This window comes from Macaca mulatta, chromosome X (assembly GCF_049350105.2).
Source record: "Macaca mulatta isolate MMU2019108-1 chromosome X, T2T-MMU8v2.0, whole genome shotgun sequence".
Lineage (NCBI taxonomy): Eukaryota > Metazoa > Chordata > Mammalia > Primates > Cercopithecidae > Macaca > Macaca mulatta.
This window is the reverse complement of record NC_133426.1, coordinates 113,623,836-113,644,361: the sequence shown is the minus strand read 5'-3', so window position 1 is coordinate 113,644,361 and position 20,526 is coordinate 113,623,836. Positions and strand designations below refer to the sequence as shown.

General features: G+C 34.0%; 1 protein-coding gene across 5 annotated transcripts in view; it reads right to left on the bottom strand.

Moving 5' to 3' along the window:
• TBC1D8B (TBC1 domain family member 8B) overlaps positions 1-20,526 on the bottom strand; it is a 67,184-nt gene that overhangs the window by 37,620 nt on the left and 9,038 nt on the right. For all 5 annotated transcript variants that reach the window (XM_015127958.3, XM_028842456.2, XM_015127959.3 and 2 more), the window contains exons 2-7: positions 15,764-15,874; positions 13,515-13,633; positions 12,307-12,532; positions 11,037-11,277; positions 8,257-8,464; positions 7,446-7,613 (exon numbers count right to left, since the gene is read on the bottom strand). In XM_015127958.3, the coding sequence (XP_014983444.2) occupies positions 7,446-7,613; positions 8,257-8,464; positions 11,037-11,277; positions 12,307-12,532; positions 13,515-13,633; positions 15,764-15,874 (1,073 nt within the window). The remainder of the gene's footprint in view (positions 1-7,445; positions 7,614-8,256; positions 8,465-11,036; positions 11,278-12,306; positions 12,533-13,514; positions 13,634-15,763; positions 15,875-20,526) is intronic.

Sequence of the window (20,526 nt, the reverse complement as noted above, 5' to 3'; positions counted from 1 at the left end):
GTCACTGGGTAATTGTGAATTAAAACAACATTACACACCTATTAAAACCCAAAACATTGAAAATACCAATTGCTTATGAGGATGTGTTGATACAGGCATGCAATGTGAAAGAAGCATAAATATATAAACTATACCCCTATGTTTCTTGCATCACTACTCAAAATAGCCAAGATATGAAATCAACCTAAATGTCCACCAACAGATGAATGGATACAGAGAATGTGATAAATTTTTATAATGGAACACTATTCAGCCAAAAAAAGAATGAAACATTTTCATTGGCAGCAATATGGATGAACATGGAGAACATTATGTTAAGTGAAATAAGTCAGGCACAGAAAGATAAATACCATATGTTCTCACTCATATGAAGGAGGTAAAATGTTGAGCTCATAGAAGTATAGAGTGGAATGATGATTATTAGAGGATAGAAAATATGGGGGGGGGGTTGTACCATTTTACATTCCCAACAGCAATATATGAGAGTGTCAATTCTTCACTTTCTCCTCAACAGTTATTATCTGTCTCTTTAATTATAGCCACCCTAGTGGGTATGAAATGGTATCTCGTTAGGCTTTTGATTTGCATTTCTGTGTTGACTAATGATATGAAAAATCTTTTAATGTGCTTATTGGCCATTTCTTTATTTTCTTTGGAGAAAAGTCTATTCAAATCCTTTAACCATTTTTAAAATTGGGTTGTTTGCCTTTTATTATTTAGTTGTAAGAGTTCTTCATACATTCTAATTAGAAGTCCCTTACCAGACATATAATTGGCAAATACTTCCTCCATTCTGTGGGTTGTCTTTTTACTTTCTTGATGATACCATTTGTAGCACAAAAGTTTTTAATTTTGATGTAATCCGAATTACCTATTTTTTCTTTAGGGTCACATGCTTTTGGTGTCATATCTATAAACAATCACCTAATTCAAGATCATGAAGATTAACTTCTATGTGTTCTCTGAGAGTTTTATAGTTTCAGCTCTTACATTTCAGTCTTTGATCCATTTTAAGTTAATTTTTGTGTATGCTTTAAGAAAAGAGTACAACATCTTTTGGGGGGTGGGGAGTATGTTGCTATCCATTGTTTTGGCACCATTTGTTGAAAATAGTTCTTTCCCCCATGGAATTAGCTTGGCTTTCTTGTTGAAAATTAACTGACCATAAATGTGAGAATGTATTTCTAGAGTCTCAATTATATTACATTGATCTACATGTCTCCCCTTATGCCAGTATCACAATGTCTTATTTACCATAGCTGTATAATAAGTTTTGAAATTGGAAAGCTTGAGTCTTCCAACTTTGTTTGTCCTCATCAACACTGTTTTAGTTACTCTGAGTCTCTTCTTTTTTCACATAAAACTTTATGAACTCCAAAGTTTTACTTTTAAAACATATCAGTTACCCGGCCTCTATGGATTATAACTACACCAGCTATTGCAAGTTATTACTAGGAGTGGTAAAAAATAAAAGAAAAGAAAGACAAGACTCACTAATTTCATCTCTTAAACTTTAGCAAACCTTAGTAGCTTAAGTAAGATAAAGAATGCCCATGACTGAGGCAGAGGAAAAGTAGCAGCTTAGGGTGGACCAATCCAGTGGTATTTTAGTTTGAAATCCAAGAAGCCAGTACAAGCCCTAGCAGGGCTGGACATTAAGATTGGCTCTGAGTCCCCACCCAAATCTCACCTTGAATTGTAATAATCCCCATGTGTCAAGCATGGGACCAGATGGAGATAACAGAATCAGGGGGATGGTTTACCTCATGCTGTTCTCATGAGTTCTCAAGAGAGCTGATGGTTTTACAGGGGGCTTCCCCCTTCGCTCAGTACTCATTCTCTCTCCTTCCATCCTGTGAACAGGTGCCTTCTACCATGATAGTAAGTTTCCTGAGGCCTTCCCAGCCATGTGGAATTGTGAGTCAATTAAACCTCTTTGCTTTATTACCGAGTCTTCGGTATTTCTTCATAGCAGTGTGAGAACGGACTAATATAGTAAATTGGTACCAGGTAGTGGGGTGCTGCTGTAAAGATATCCAGAAATGTGGAAGCAACTTTGGAACTGGGTAACAGGCAGAGGCTGGAACAGTTTGGAGGGCTCAGAAGGAGACAGAAAGATGTGGGAAAGTTTGGAACTTCCTATAGACTTGTTGAATGGCTTTGACCAAAATGCTGATAGTAATATGGACAATGAAGTCCAGGTTGAGGTGGTCTCAGATGGAGATGAGGAACTTATTGGGAAATGGAGCTTTAGCAAAGAGACTGGTGGCATTTTGCCCCTGCCCTAGAGATCTGTGGAACTTTGAACTTGAGAGAGATGATTTAGGATATCTGGTGGAAGAAATTTCTAAACAGCAAAGTGTTCAAGAGGAAGCAGAGCAAAAAATTTGGAAAACTTGTAGCCTGATGATGTCATGGAAAAGAAAAACTCATTTTCTGGGGAGAAATTCAAGCTGGCCACAGAAATTTGCGTAAGCAACAGGAGCCGAATGTTAATCACCAAATTCGGATGTCTCCAGGACATGCCAGAGACCTTCACGGCAGCCCCTCCCATCACAGGCCTGGAAGCCTAGGAGGGAAAAATGGTTTCATGAGCCTGGCCCAGGGCCCCCCTGCTCTATGCAGCCTTGGGACATGGTGTCCTGCATCCCAACTGCTTCAGCTTCAGCTGTAGCTAAAAGAGGCCAAGGTTCAGTTTGGGCCATTGCTTCAGAGGGTGCAAGCCCCAAGCCTTAGCGGCTTACATGTGGTGTTGGGCTACAGATGCACAGAAGTCACAGGTGCACAGAAGTCAAGAACTGAGGTTTGGAAACCTCTGCCTAGATTGCATATATATGGAAATGCCTGGATGCCCAGGCAGAAGTTTGCTGCAGGGGCAGAGTCCTCATGGGGGGAAACTCTGCTAGAGCAGTATGGAAGGAAAATGTGGGGTTGGAGTCCCCACATAAAGTCCCCATTGGAGCATTGCCTAATGGAGCTATGAAAAGAGAGCCACCATCCTTCAGACCCCAGAATGGTAGATAACATTGACAGCTTGCACCGTGCACCTGGAAAAGCTGCGGGCATTCAACACTAGCCTGTGAAAGCAGCCAGGAGGGGCACTGTACCCTGCAAAGCTAAGGGGTGGAACTGCCCAAGGCTGTGGCAGTCCATCTCTCTCATCAGTGTGACCTGGATATGAGACATGGAGTCAAAGGAGACCATTTCAGGGCTTTATGATTTGGCTGCCCCGCTGGATTTCAGACTTGTATGGGGCCTATAGCCCCTTTGTTTTGGCCAATTTCTCCCAATTGGAACAGTATATTTACCCAATGCCTGTACTTCCATTGTCTCTAGGAAGTAACTAACTTGCTTTTGATTTTACAGGCTCATAGGCAGATGAGACTTGCCTTATCTCAGATGAGCCTTTGGACCTGGACTTTGGGTTAATGCTGGAATGAGTTAAGACTTTAGGGGGCTGTTGGAAGGGCATGATTGTGTTTTGAAATGTGAGGACATGAGATCTGGGAGGGGCCAGGGGTAGAATGATATGGTTTGGCTCTGTGTCCCCACCCAAATCTCACCTTGCAATAATCCCCACATGTCAAGGGCAGGACTGGGTGGAGATAACTGAATCATGGGCAGTTTCTTCCATGCTGTTCTCATGATAGTGAGTGAGTTCTCATGAGATATGATAGTTTTATAAGGGGCTTCCCCCTTTGCTCAGCACTCATTTTCTCTCCTGCCACCCCTGAAGAGGTGACTTCCACTATGATTGTAAGTTTCCTGAGGCCTACCCAGCCACACAGAACTGTGAATCAATTAAACCTCTTTTCTTTATAAATTACCCAGTCTCAGGTATTTCATCATAGCAGCATGAGAACAGATGAATATAGATGGGATTCAAGGAAAGGTAAGGAGGAGTATTCAAATCAATGTGTAAATAAAAGGGTAAGGTAGAAGAAGCCAATAAAGGAAGAATTAATGATTAGAGAGTATAGATCTCAAATTGCAACAATTCCCTTCTTTTTTTTTTTTTTTTTAAAAATGCTTATTTTGACAAATCACATACTTGACCACTTAATATTTTAAGTTTAGCTGTTTGAATGAGGAGCTACATTTTTGCAAATACAGGTTGGAAAATTCATGGTTGTAGTCTGGATCTCAAGCACAGCACATTCCTTTAGTTTGAATGACTGAATCATCAGTTTATCTATTGTTCTAAACTACAGGAAAAGTATCCCAGAGGGAAAAAAAATAACCTCTTAAGTAATGAAACCCTAAATATAAATTTATAAGAGTGATGACAAGTATGCCAGTCCTATCCATTATTACCTCTTAAGTATTCATAAAGTCATGTTAAAACATTCACCTTCATCAACAGGCAGTAGGTGGTCAGAAAATTTAAAAAATGACAAAAAATAAAATAAAAAACACTTACCTTCAAAGATGGTAGTTTAAAATAACGTTTAAAATTTTGAAGAGTATAGTAAAGTAGATTATTTAAACTCAAATTTTTTGAACATTTTTGCTCTGGCTCTTTTGAGTGGAAAGTTTTACCCATGGTGTTTTATATATGTACTTGGAGATAAATATATATTTCTCTCCATTTGGGTGTTCACACTTATGACAAGTAAATTTGGCACTCATCAGACTTTTAGTGCCTGAGCAAAATCCAATCACATCTAGAAAGCAATATAGATTGTTAACTCTATAGCAGCTATTCTTAATCAGCTTCATTTTTATTTTCTGACATTGATTTTACAATTATCATACGGCTCTAAAAGTGAAGGAAAGACAAAGAAAAGATGAACATTTCTTTATGTGTAAATTTAAATTAGAATACTTCTTAAACTCGGTATAATAAATGGTTACAGAGTTGACCTGTAAAACCAATAATTAAAACAAAAAAATATAAACAAATACTTTTCTCAAATATCAGAAGCTTATCTTAAATAGGATCCTGTTCATAGTCCACAATTTAATGGGTGTGAATTTCATTTTCAATAGTTTCTGGTTTCCCAACTTAGAAATAAATCTACCCCCACAGCTAAAAATCATTTTCCAAATTTATATTATAGTCATAAGAAACACCTTATTCTTATCAAGGCAAGAAAAAATCAGTCATGTTGGTTAAACTATTATTTGGATCTACATTATCATGTAGGAAACCCATTACTTCTATTTAAAAACTTAGTAAGATAGTCCTGGTTATGAAATTATCTTATTAAGATAATAACTATATTTCATATAGTTAGTAAGTTACTATATGTTTACATGTTCTGTGATAATCTGTAGAAGATACTTATTTTCCCATCTAAAAACTTTAAGGCATGAACTCAATTACTACCTTTCTTGACATTCCATAGTTTCCACAATTCATTCATAATGTAGTTTAAAAGCATCAGGCAACGGATCTTCAGTAGTGCTTTCCATTCTTAGGTCACTTTGCTTAAAACTAACCTAAGAGGGCCCATTTTTCTTTCACTGAGTAGTTTTGAAAAATTACCTTATCTAGCAATAGTTCCTGATTATATGTGTCAATAAAAGTAAAAGATTCATGTATTTTTCCAAGCAGTTTATTAGAATTTTACTAAATCTCTTTATATGCCCAGATTTTAGTATAACTTATTAAAATGTGGAACATTTTAATATATACCTATATAAAAACTTGGATAGAACTGATACTCATGCATAATTTCAATTACTTCTGGTAGGATTTGTTCTTTGTATCATGTCTTTGACATTCTCATAGGAAAAATTTCCTAAAGTACTTCCTGTATTCATATTTAGACTTGTTGAATTAGACTCCTGGAGATTTAAATTAAAAAGTCTTGCTGTTTGTACAAAGTCACCAGGTTTATGAAAATAGAATGCAATTTTTCTCTTCGTTTCAGAATAAGTGTAGTTATAAAAGGATATAGCTATAATTTCTGTTACTTAGAAATCAAATTGAACTAGCTCTTGTTTAAAAAGCTTTCTCTTTACTAATTTTTTACATGTACTATTATTAAAGCTAGATATATACAGATACTAAAATGGGTTAATATTCTTCATCATTGATAAGATAAAAATCTTAAGTGAAAACAATATTATAGCAATTTAAAAATACATATTTCCAAGCAGATACTATACTAGCTGGTATTTTGTACATATATTTATTAAAACCTCTAATAAAGAGTAAGAGAAACTAGAAAACTGTAGAATTCTGATGCATATTTGGAAAGATGGTAAACTCATTTTGAAACAAAATCTTTTCTTGACAACTGAGCATACTCAGCTACTAAAAGCACATGAAAGTTTTAAGGGGAACAGTTACAGCTCTCCAGGTTTTGGAAAAGCAAATTAATTAAAGGAAAAAGAAAGATATGTTGAGCTTTGAAGCTAACACATGGACTGAATGTGAAATAGAACAGAACAAGGAAAACATGATATAAGTAAGAATTTGGGAGCACTGGGAGAGAAAACTACTAAGGCTGGTCAGATTTTACTTGTATTCCCGCATCAAACTAAGGAATATCCTGGGTACATACTAAAAGAGAATGAGAGATAATAAAGTTGGGGCAAGAAAAACTCTTGATGGCCAATGTAGAAAATCTGTGTCTGGAATTGAGATGGAAAAAAAATTTAATTACATGTTTTCACTGTGCTTTTTAATTATCAAAGGGAAAATTAATTTTACCAATACTACATTATAATTGACTTAGCGTATTATTTTCAATCTCTACTCTGGAGATAGCAGTAAAAGGCTCTATACTCCAATTCAAATAAAATAATATAGCCAATAAAGACATATTTAGTTTTTCTTTGAATTTTACTTAAAATATAAATAGCTATAATTTGATAAGTTTTATCAATCTATTAAAACATGGGGTTCCTGGACATTGTAAAAGAAAATTCATTTGAATTCGGCCTGTCTGCATTTCCATGAGAGACATATGAAACATCAAAATCCTCCTTATCCTCTCTAATATTTTACTAGTAAACAGATATACTATTATTTTGCTTTTGGCCAGATTATGTAAATAAGGCTGACCTACAAGATATTAAATAAAAGATATCCAGACAGGTTTAAAATTGCTATCTCTTTGCAACAATAAGAGGAGTCCTTTTTCGAGGCCTCACTGAATTCTCAAATATATTTTGATTTCTTAAAAACCAACCTATGTGAAAGTACAAGGTATATTTATATGGTAAACAGCAAATATAGTAAAAGAAAGATCAAATTATAATAATTTTATAAAGTATGAGTTTCTAAAAATGAATGAGTTTCTAAAAATGAAGTCCTTAATTCTCACTTCTGCTTTAGGATGTGAGTTAGATAATATACTTTCTTAGATTCTATCTTTAAAAAAAAAAACCTGGACATAAATAGGAAAGGTACTATGAATTCCTTTTGAAGAATGGGCTACACTAAACACACACCTTTTTTTTCAAAATGATTTGATTGCTGTATAATTAATTACCTCTGTGCTAATATCATGATATTGAGCTGAAGCTGCTCCGCATCTGAGCCTGAGTTTTGCCACCAGTTGTTCAAAGTCTTCAACTTCATGGAAGCGAAAAGCTGTTTTTCCTTTGATGCTAATTATGACAGATTTGCTGGAATCATTTGTCTTATCTATAGCTAAGACCTAGGGGGTGAAAAACATAGAGATGAATTAAATTTTCCTTTATTGTTGACACCTTCAAGTAAATTGTGTTTGGCTTACCCTTTTGTGGCCAGAAGTTTTGGTCTATAGGTATGACTTATTAAGAAATTGACTTTGGGTACTAGTTGAACCAATCATACAAGTAACCTCAGTGCAAGTTATTTCACTTCTGAAGAAAAAGGTCTAACATGTATCCTTTAAAAATGACAATACAAATGTAAAACTTCAGTATCAAATGCCAACAATTTATTTCTGACTTACATAAAAGATGTCAATGTTATTTTTTCTGCCAGAGTACATCAAAAGTGATAGTCTAAATTTGGGTATTGATGTCATACATTTTTGAATGATCAAACTTCATTTTGCACTAACCTAAATGCTTATCTTGTTTTTAAATTTTAAAGTTTAAAAATTTTCACTTTCAGTAAGAGCTGTAAGACTTTACTAAATGGAACTGAGAATATCTCAGAAGGTTGTACTCTTATCTTGAAGAATAATTATTTTAAATTACTAAAAGGATATTGCATCTTGAGGTTTTAATAATTTATAGAATTAAAGGACATTTTACTCTGTGGAAGATATCATTTTCAAACTAAAAACTGGTATGTAACCAAATTCACATTACCTCTCGTAGTGGAATGATTACACTATACTGATTGCCATCTTGGCTAGCAAAGCAGATATAATTTTCTGAGATGCACATTTTTCCATGAGTATTGAAGTGGCTGAATGGTACCCATAAGAAACATTCATGTTCCTCTTTCAAACTCTCTCCTTTGGGCAGCCTAAAAAAGGCATTAAATTGCTCACTGTGGGCTCTATTTTCCAGATCTCTGTAGGAAAGAAAAAATGGGATGAGGCACAAATGAATTCTCAGAAATGAATTCTAAGGTGTACATATGCCTGTATTGACTAATCTACATACACTGTGAAGCACACAGATTAAACACTAAAAATGCTGTATTTTTCAACAAATTCTGAAATAGAAAAAAATACACTGATTCCTTGCAAACTCCTTTTGTTTGTTCTTTTCTTCCAATTTCATTTTATTAGTAGATTAAAATGCACAAAAGTTAGAGATCATGTAGGTCTTCAAACTATCTCTAAGGGGTGATTTGCTAGAAGACTATTATTATATTATCATATAGGCATAATATGTGACTATGGTTAAAACCAATCCTGGAAGACAACAATGTTCCTATCTGGTTACCAGAAAATCAAGCGAGTTACCCAGTTCAAGTAAAATAAAATAATGAAAATTTGTGGCATAAAAATTTATAGGGCAAGAGTAGTCTATTAAAGACAGTATTAAAAATTAAGTGAAGTAAAATTTTAATTGAATGTTTTAAAAAATCTAAAGTAGAAGTATGATAAAATAATACTGCTTGCACTATGTTGGACACAGGATAGGTGTCAGTAAATACAGAGGACTTATTAACTGATAGACAAATGTAGCCTTTGTGTAAAAAGCAATTGCTTTAAATAGTATAATTTTTCTAGAGACACAAAACAATTGCATTAAGTATCAATGCCATCTGGGATAATAAGTAAATAATGCAAGTTCTAATTCAAATCCAACAGCGCTAAAACTAAATTCATTCTTCCTGCATATACTATTTAAATATGTGGTAGTTCATCATGTCTTTCAAAGTACTTCTGATAAACATGAACAGAAAACCACAATCCTGTTAATTTTTACCTCAGTTAAATGGTATTTTTTTCAACCTGGGAAAGCTGATAAAACAAATGAACTGTAATTTAGTGGGTTCACTCTTATTTAAATAAAATAAAGTCCACTTATGTGAATGGAAAGATGTCCATGATATATGAGGAGAAAAAAAGCAGATTGTAGAACAATGTGTGATGTTCAGACCTATTTTTGCACATATTTTTAAATTCATGCATTAAAAAGCCTAGAAGGATATACACTAAATTTAACTATCATTACTGTGCTTCTGTATTGTTTAAACTATAAAAGTAATATATATTTGTAAAAACAATAAGCAGAGCAATAAAGATATTCCATTTTATAAAAAAGCCATTTGGAGACTAAGTCCCAATACATTACTGTTCTTTTTAACTTACTAGGAAAAAAGATGTAGATATATACAATTTTCAATGGGCTCTCCTAAAAATGCACACAGACAAAAATGGATTTATTATATCTTAATTAAATACAGATTTGGTGATGAATAACTCATTGATAGCCTTTTAGACTATATTTTAATGGAAATAAAATGGCAAAACAGTTTATGTTTATGGTTGCCAGTCAAGGAATGAAATACAAAAACAGATGCCCACCTATAACATAATACAAACAGGATTCTTAATCCTTATAGAATTCTATTTATAAATCATGTGTACTGAGACCTAATTTTGGTAATGAAGTGTAAAAACTTTACCTTGCTGATCTAATTTCCAGAAAAGCAGGGAGGTTTACAAACAAATCCTTATGTATATGAATTTTAGGAATGGTTTAGGAATAGGCAAGAGGAACAACTGTACCCAATCAGGGCTGTGTAGTGATCATACAACCTTCTAGGTCACTTGTTCTGGTCTAGCCATAGGACTGCGGCTTAGGTTCCTCTTATACTTTCCCATATAGTCTACACCGTCATCCTCCTTGCCAGAAGCTGCTTTCACTAGCTATTTCTGGATCCTCTCCTCTCCTTTTCCCCTTTGGCATGTTCATTTTAGTCAACTGTTTAGAATGTTCAGCAGGATAAAAGATATCTGGTCAGTTTCAACAAACCAAATATAATGGCAAACAGCTGTCAGACAAGTACTTCTGAAGGGAGGCACTAATAATGATTAACATTTACCTCATATTTTATATTTTACAAAGTGCTTTCACACATATCATGCTCATTTCTCATAAGTGCCCTCTGAGATAGAAATGACAGATAAGGAAACTGAGGTCCTGAGAGATATGACTTATCTAAGGGTTGTTCTACTTTCATTCTAAAGTCCATGCTCCACTGACTCCACGAACTTGCCTCTTCATTTAAAAAAAAGTTTTCTATAAGTTATTTTAAAAAATAAATAACATGTTTAACAATTTCAGACCCAAACTGTCTAGACTATTCATAGAGAAATTTAGAGTTAGACTAAACACACACAAAAATCTCTGCATTTCTAAAAGCATTCTAGGGCAAGTCCTATCTGAATCTCAAGAAATAATTTTCAAACCTAACTTTTATTATTTCTTACAATTAAATTTCATGGAGAGAAGGGTAGTATTTATGCAATGCATATGAATAAACTCACAAACACACACACACCCACAATCAACTCCAAAAAAACCTCTGTCATAAAACATAGAAGAGTTAACTTTTAATGGTAAGCAATACTATCATTCTTATGGTCAAACAATACTTTGAAAAGTAAAAATTAAGCTTTGAATACCTTTTGGTGATCTGTAGAGGATTATAAAGGACTGGGTCATTATCAAATGTTTCCTTATCAAAAAGTCTTCTAATGGCATAGTTTGCCAGCTGTTCCATAAGAAGGTATGTTTGGTTAATGTGCAAAAACATTGAAAAGTAGTGATTCTCTCCTTGGGAACACACGTGAATACTCTCTGTCAGTATGACATTTGAAGTCTTTTCAAGTTTTGAGACTTCATCCCAGGAGATAATGAGTTTTACTGCAAATAAGAGGTATAAGCAGGTATGATTAAACTCTCATACTGATTTATGTTTATTAATCAGGTCTTCTGAAACAATAGTTAACCCCTTGAAAAATACTATAAACAGCTAAAATAGTTTAGAGTTCCAGATTAGTTAAAAATTTGAAGCATCAACATGAACATGCAAGAATTGGTGATTCCAGGAAGAGATCTAATTTTAAATAATTTCTTTTGAGATAGAGTCTCCCTCTGCTGCTCAGACTGGAGTGAGTTGATGTGATCATGGCTCACTGCAGCCTTGACCTCCCAGGCTCGAGTGATCCTCACATCCCAAGTAGTCCCCCCCGAGTAGCTGGGACTACAGGCATGTGCCACCACGCCCAGCTAATTTAGATTTTTTTTTGTTTTGTAGAGACAGGGTCTCACTATATTGCCCAGGTTCATCTTGAACTCCTGGGCTCAAGTGACCCTCCTGCCTTGGCCTCCCAAAGTGCTAGGATTATAGGCATGAGTCACTGTGCCCAATTTAATTTTAAATAATTTTAAAAAAATGATTCTGATTTGATATTTAAATCTATTTATTTATATAATTACATAATTGTATAACTACCAATGTAAAAGCTGTTTGTATGTATGCTATAAATAGTACTGTTTGATTCTTCTTTGTGGCTACAAAGTGAGATGTGGGTCATTAGGTACTATGGCCACTATATTTAAACTGTGTGTTTAAAACAGATTAAAACACAGACTAAAGCAAGTAGGTAGTTTATAACAAGGAATGTAAAGCAGTCATATGCCAGATCATCATCATCATTTAATACTGACTCACTTCCCACGATATGCAAGGCATTCTATATATACTTCTAAAGGTTTTATGTTAAGCAACCAGTCTTAAAAGTGTTCTTTCCCTAGATGAAATAAACTTTTATTATACAGTTTAATTACCTTTAATATCAATCCTATTATTTTATTTACAACCTAACATCATTAGAGTTGATAGGTCAGACAGCAAATTCAAGGCCATAGTAAGTAATAGAAACCACTTACTTTCTGATCCCAACAAAAAAGAATAGAAGCTCAGAAAGTTGGTGCTAAGATAAAGCCAGCCCTGACAAGGAACCCGTCCTTTCCAATAACTGCATGAATAATAGGTCACTAACTTCTCCTTCTCTGGTAAACCAAAACATTTTTCAAATTTCAAAAGGGCTTCTCGAAATTTCTCAGGATCATCTTCTTTTGCAAAACAATGTTTTCCCTCTTCAGCAATTAATCCCTAAAGGAGACAAAATATTTTCCGAAAATTCATCATCACTTACCAACAAAAACATATTTCATACATTCAAATAGTTGATTGAATACAACTGTACAGTCAGCCCTCCATATCCACGGGTTCTTCACCCATGGATTCAACCAGCCAGGTATTGAAAATATTTGGGAAAAAAATTCTACAAAGTTCCAAAAAGCGAAACTTGAATTTGCCATGCACCGAGGACTATGCAGAGTTCACTCAAATGAAGTGATGCATAGGCATTGTATTAGGAATGAGTAGTCTAGAGATGACTTTAGGTATATAGGCAGATGTGCATAGGTTATATGCCAATACTCTGCCCTTTTATATTAGGAGACTTGAGCATCTGTGAATTTTGGTATCTACAGCAGGGGCCAGAACCAATCCCCATGGATACCGAGGGATGACTGTATATATCTATATAGGTACACATGTCATATGTATGTACATAGATAATTCTCTTAGGACAGAGGTAAGCATATTTTCTTCAGTTGTGTACTTAGGTTTTTTTCTGAATGCCTCACAAGGAGCTACTACAAATACAGGTGCTAAATATATTTGTTTGAATGAACAAATGGTTTATTCAACTCAAAACTCAAGAGATATTGAAATAAAAATGCCCCTAAGAGTACTCACAAGGGCGCCAAAGACAAACATTTAATGAAAGGGGAAATAGTAAATCCAGCTCATCAGAAAATATATAAAATTCCGAAAACAATATGTCAGTAATTGGTACCTAAAGAATAACCAGTATGTTTTAGAGAATATTTCAATATCTATCAATCTTCCCCTGTGCTAAAGACTTTGCAGTTTTCTTTAGCACACTGATTCTGAAATTCATATGTTTGTTTCTACCAATCCTGAAAGGTGCCAGTGAAACGATGACCTTCCATGCAAACTTTGATCCTCATATACGAGAGTCAAAGATTTTGGTACTCCATCTACGAGGTATATCCATGCCACTTACTCTTATTTTTCCTTGTACAAAATTAGTAATATCTTCATTTGAATCAAATACAGATAAGGTCTTCATAATATTTTGTTCCAACCAATCCCAATGCTTGGTTATTTCTTCTCTGTTGGCTCCTGATTAATAACACAAGAAAATAAAACACTCAAGGAAAACTCCACAACAAAACTGCTCTTGTTATTTAAAAGCTTAGTTTAAAAAGAAATAACATTTTCACTTTAAAAATTGACGGTCATAAAGGAGTAAAATAATTACATTTATTCTCTACTTTATCCCTCTATGTGGGCATGAACAGTATTTCTCATAAATAGAAAGAATAAAACATTTAATGAAAGGGGAGTAAAGTAAATCCAGCTCATGAGAAAATATATAAAATTCTGAAAACAAGATGCTAGTAACTGGTGCCTAAAGAATAACCAGTATCTTTTAAGAAAATATGTAGAGTACCAGAAAATACATAATGCACAATTCAATCCTTGGTCTACAAATAATGCAGTTAGTACTGTGTCTATAATATGTGTGGCTGAAAACAGCATGTATGTGACAGTCCTATGCATGCTAAGTAAATGTAGATCTCAACTGTGACCACTCTACTTATTTCAGAAGCCATGAAACCTTTGCTCAGAGCCACCCCATTCATCAAAAGACCTAGTAAACTTATAGAAATGTCATAAAGGAGGTTAAAAATTCTGTAGCAAGGTTAAATCCATGTGACCCGCTGAATCAGCATTAGGAGGTTTGCAGAGGGTGAGGTTAAACATTATTAGCCCTAGTTGCTTTGGCTTGAAGAATATTTCAGTATTTATCAATCTCCTCCTATCACTCACATACCATTAAAGTCTTCTCAGCACTGTGTATTATATAAATATTCAAAATAAATATGCTGACTTTTTAGTATATTTTATAATATATGGAGACTGGCATATTAAAAAATTTGTTGACATTGCAAATGGTCTATTTCCTACAATTCAATCAGAATTTCATTCATGTTACTAAGTCACCATACCAAGAGTAATAACTGTCTTTAATAAACCACAAATAAAAGCCATGGGGGAAATGTTAAGGCCTTAAGTTTGATTCTTTTGGTATAAGGAAGCTTCATTAGTAGGTAATTACACTATTTCTGCATCAGGTTAATTTGGGGAAATAAGTTATACAATCATCCTTTTTTTTTTTTTTTAAGTAGAAAGGCCTTTTTCTTTTTTTTTAAAAAAATAATTTTTACTAACTAGATTTAGAGTTGAGGTTACAGAATTCTTGTGATGTCAGCAGGTACAATGTCAACCTCATTTAGGTTAAACGACATTCAATTTAAGAGGGCCAGGAGGAAAGACTCACTGGCAACACTAAAATAAATTTAGGGGGAAATATAAAAAACAAGCCACACATCCTAAAAAACTAATTGTATGCTATATGTTCACACATATGAATGTTCCAGAAACTCATGTGCTTTTGTTCTGTTTTAAAAAGTATAATATATCTACTTTAGAAGAGAGGGGGATAAGAAGAAAGGCAGTTTTTCAATAGCAAAAGGGCTAGAAATCTGGGATTCTAATTTAGACCAACATTATAATTGCATCATAAAAGGAAGTAAGAAACTGTCAATGCAGCTTTTTAAAAATTTATTTTGACTTGCTTTATTAGAAAGTATTATCCTAATTCCTTTTCTACCCATAATATATATGTTGAAGCATCTGAACCACCCTGGCATGAATGAATATGTAGCATTAACTGTAAGACACTCCTTCATATTTGAAGGATATGATGCTTTTTCTGAGAAGGTGGGAGTGAATAAAAAAGGTTTAATTTTCCAGGCTTATACTTCCTTAGGAGTCAACCTTTATGTTTTGGGTTCACAGATAACTTCAGATTCTTCTCATTGGAGTTATTAGTAATGAAACAATTTATTTCATGGAGAAGTTCCCATCTTCCCAGTAGTTGGATAAAGCAGAAGTTGAAGAAAGGAGTTATGTAGCAGTAACACTGACCAAAATCTGTTCAGAATCAGCCCTGCTAGACCACATGCTTCAGGTCCCTCACACCAATGTATTAAAAAAAAAAAAAAAACAACTTAATAACCCATATCCTTTAAAAATAAACAAAGGTCTTGCTATTCTCTCAAAGTAAAGTTACACATTTAATTTGTTTTTAAATCTCAAAGCAACTACAGAGTATAAATAAATATGAATACTCAGCTTTGTAGTACCCTTATTTAATTTGAATTATGTTTTAAAAATCATACTCACCACATGCAATTGACAAGTAAACTTGAGAATCTGGCGTCTGGTGTAGGATGCGAAATGGAGCTACTTTAGCAGTAGAGTCTAAGACTGAATCAAGAGTCCCAACCAGAAGCCCTGTTGTAATAGGAAGATTGTTGAAATAAGGACTTTACAAGAGATAAATCAAATCTGTATCACTTCATATAACAAGCTAATAAAATTATTTTAAAACTTTTCTAGTCCAAAGAGTCCTTACAGTGGTTTTTCTTAAAGAAAAAATATATTTGGGATAAAGAGAGATTACAGTATGCCAATGTGAGTAGTATCTGAGAAAATTATCTTTCAATAAAAGAGTTAAGTCAGCTTCAATTGTCCAAATCTCAGAATGTATCTGCAGCACTTAGGTATCTCGCCCATAAGGTTGTATGTATATTAGATAAGAATGTAGAATCTAGTACTATAGACTAACTGGATTTAAATTCTGGCTCTGTCACTTGCTTGTGTCAACTTGAGCAAGTTAAAGTACTTACCCTTTCTGCATCCTCATTTGTAAAATAAGGTTAAAACAGATCTTACTACAAAGGGCTTTTGTAAAGATTAAATGAGTTGTTACATTTAACGCACTTAGAGCAATGCTTAGCACACAGTAAAACACCCAATATTAGCTAATACTATTATTATTTAAGAAAATCTTAGATATTTAAACAAGATAAAACCTTGATTAAATAAAATGCTTCTGTACAGGGATTTTCTTTTCAACAATTCTTAATTCCTCAATTAGGAATTCAAGGCTCTTGATCAATTAGTTCCAGTTTAATAATCTAATTATATTTCCTAGAACAAAGTTCACTGTTTTCTTAAACAACCAGCTAATTTCTCCCATAGGGTCTTTGCTAAGCAATTATCATTTTACCTAGAAATGCTAATGAAGAAAAAAAAAAGAAATCCTAATGAGAGTCGTCTAGCCCAGTCCAGCTAATCTGAATCCTACATTTTCTTCAAGACCCACTTCCCCTATGAAATCCTCACTGGCAATCCCAAGCAATAATAATTTCCCTTTTCTCTGAATATTCATAGGACTTAGGTCTATACAGGTTGAGTATCCCTTATATGAAATGCTTGGGACCAGAAGTGTTTCAGATTTCAGATTTTTTCAGGTTTTGGATTAAGTGCGTACACATACCAAGATATCTTGGGGATGAGACCCAGGTCTGAACACGAAACTTATTTGTTTCATATATACCTTATACATATAGCCAGAAGATAATTTTATACAATATTTTAAATAATTTTATGCACAAGTTTTGACTGCATTTTGACTGCAACCTGTCACATGAGGTCAGGTGTGGAAATTTCCCATTTGTGGCATCATGTCAGCAATCAATGTTTTGGATCATTTCAGAACATTTTGGAACATTTCAGATTTTTCATTTTCAGATTAGTGATGTTCAACCTGTACTACACAACCTAGTATATATTAGGCTGGTTATTATAACTACTTTCTAAGAGCTTCATGTATATAATTTTTGTCTCTTTATCCAGATTATTTGTCCTCTGAGGAAAATAACCATGTTTTCTATCTCTGTGTTTATATCCATAACTTTCAACATATTGCTGCACAATAAGGATATAGTTTGTTGATTTAACTATAACAATGGGATGGCTGAAATATAAAAATTTACCTTCCTTTTCTGGAAGCTCTGATTGGTTGAGTGTTGGTTTTGCTTTATGAGGCATTTGCCTTTAATTTAGAATACAGATTTTAAAGAAAAATTTAAATCAATTATAAACCAGGCTTTTGGCTCTCTTCCTATTTTTATCCACTTAAAAAGAATTAAGATTTTAAGCAAGGTTTGAATGAGAATACAGATAGGTTGGCAGATGCTCACATCTGCCTCACATCACTTCCTATCACGTTAGGAAGTTACATGCATGGAAGGAGGTAAATTAGAAGAACAGGAGATAAGACAAAGACATAAAGAGAAATTTGGCTTAGCTGAAAGGAAAGGGTAGAAGAGTAGATACAGGAATTGATAAAAAGTAAAAATAGGGGTCACAAATGCAGCATAGTATCAATTAGCAATTTTCAGAGGATTTTGATAGTGAGGGCAAAGTTCAAGAAAGAAGATTTTGGCAATGGCAGTATGTGCAGATTATAGAGGTAAGAAATTATCTGATATGAAAAAAAGTTAGGGTATGAACTGAAGTTTTTAAAAAATAGAAATGAGAAAACTGACAAATATTATGAAAGAGAAAGTATTGGGGAAAAGACAATGGGAATGAGGATGAGGGAAACAGGAAATAATTATGCTTCAACTAATGAGGAGGGAATTACTGATAGGTTTGGGGATAAAAGGGAAAATAATTCTATCACTTTTAGCATTGAAATAGTGACTATGAGAAATTGGAGATTTCGTAAAGTATAAAGGAAGAAAAGTAGAGCTAAAATATGCAGATGGTATCTTCAGAACTATGTGATTAAAATTACTCAGGAAATGGAGAAGAGGAGAACGTTTTCAATTTGAAGCTAGGAATGTGAAAATACTCAAAAAAAGGATAAAAGAGTACTTGCAAAAGACAACCAAAAGAGCTATCTCTACACTGAAAAACAGAATTAAGTACATAAGTGTGTGTATATATAAATAAACATAACTTGTCAAATTTGTCAAAATAAAGGAATTACAATTTCAAATGAACGCACTTTATTGAATACAGGATAGCTTTAGCAGATAACAGATAAAAAGATAACTATCTTTTTGAAGATACTGTTTAAAGATTAACGGTGGCTATGTGGATGTGAGAAGAGTAGTCAAAATCACTGGCAAGAAAGGTCACATTTGGCAGCAGAAATGTTCACAAGATTATAAGCGCCTTGTACTATGTAGAAAGAAAATTGCTCAGTTTTTGTAAGTATGAAATCAGGCAGTTAGTATAAAACTATGCAACAAATAATTTGGAAGCTAGTGCTAGACTACATTTGTAGTCACTTGGGGAACTCTTCCAGCTCATTAAGCTGTAATCATCATCAAGTCCCTGCAAGTCATTCAGAAATTAATATGTACCAATTTCTGGGTTCTAAATACTCCCTCCTGGAGTATTTTAAAGTAAATTCTAGACTTGTATCATTTCATCCATGAATAATCCAGTATCTTTTAGTTTATTTTTAAAGGTCCTCAGAGGCCGAGCTTGGTGACTCATGCCTGTAATCCCAGCACTTTGGGAGGCCGAGGCAGGTGAATCACCTGAGGTCAGGAGTTTGAGACCAGCCTGACCAATATGGTGAAGCCCTGTCTCTATTAAAAATACAACAATTAGCTGGGCGTGGTGGCGGGTGCCTGTAATCCCAGCTACTCAGAAGGTTGAGGTAGGAAAGTCACTTGAAGCTGGGAGGCGGAGGTTGCGCCACTCGGAGTGAGCCAAGATTGTGCACTGCACTCCCGCCTGGGCAACAGAGTGAGACTCATCTCAAAAGTAAATGAATGAATGAATCAATGAATGAATAAATAAATAAATAAAAATAAAAGGTCCTCATTTGAATCTAACATGTGGCCAATATTGAGAACACTGATCTATGGCATTAATTACCCCTTCCAATATTTAGACACCTGCAAATTTTATAAACATTTCTTTTTTTGCATTAGGTCAATGGTAATGATAAACAGGGCAATGGGCTGAGTGCCAGAGGAAAGACCAGTAAAACAGTCACAGCTTGAAAATGGTACTCATGATCAATGTGCTAGTTTAGTACACAAACTAAAGTGTCCTTTAGTTTGACAAGTGGCTCTTTCTGTTTGTAAACTGGATTGAGGGCACTGTGTAAGTGAATACTGCTCTAGCTGCAGAAGAGTCATGTAATGAACTTCCTAATTACAAACAAGATTTATTTCCATTCTAAGTAAAATGTTCAATTATAATTTTTTTCCATGGTAATGATTACTGAAACCTTACAGTGGATTCTTTATCTTGTCATAAGTTGTCATGCTTACAAAGTCAAACAAGTACACCTTTACTGAACTTAGCTTCATTATATGTTAATAAACAAACTAATTAGTAAACTGCCAATACACTTAGTAGGAAATATATTCAAATAAGAGAAGGTAGTGTGCTCAATAAAGTTTGTGGATTTTCCTGATTCTATTACTTTGCTACCAGATCTAAGTCCTTAAAATGACACTATGAATGCTTATTTTGGAATAATTCAATAGCCACAGCTGGCATTTTGAAAGCTGCCAACTTTATATTAAGAGCTTTGGAAACCAGTTAATAAAAATAATTCTTCTTTGGTCCTGTTTTCCCTCTCCCTGAATTCTTTTAAAGGCACTTACTTGAAAACTGAATATATATATATATATATATATATATATATATATATATACACACACACACACACACACATATATACACACACACACACACACACACACTCATTTCCTTCCCTAACTGAAATCTATTTTTCATTAAAGGATTTAGAATTTTTTAGGGAAGCAATTGATATAACAAACAACAGATTACAATGCCTTGTGGGAAAAAAAGAATAGATGAATTATTAATCAAACCCAGCTACATTTCTAAATATTGAGACACAGAAAAATATGAGAATTGGTACTATATTTACAGCCACTTCTTACCCTTCAAGACCTATGCACCAATGCACAAAAAGAGTAACCCTCAGAAAAGCAAAGAAATTGCAACACCTGAATTTCTAGGTACAAAGCAGAAAGCAAGTATGATAGCAAATGAATAAACTGGTATACAGTGTAGTACTTTTAAACATTATTTAGAAGAAC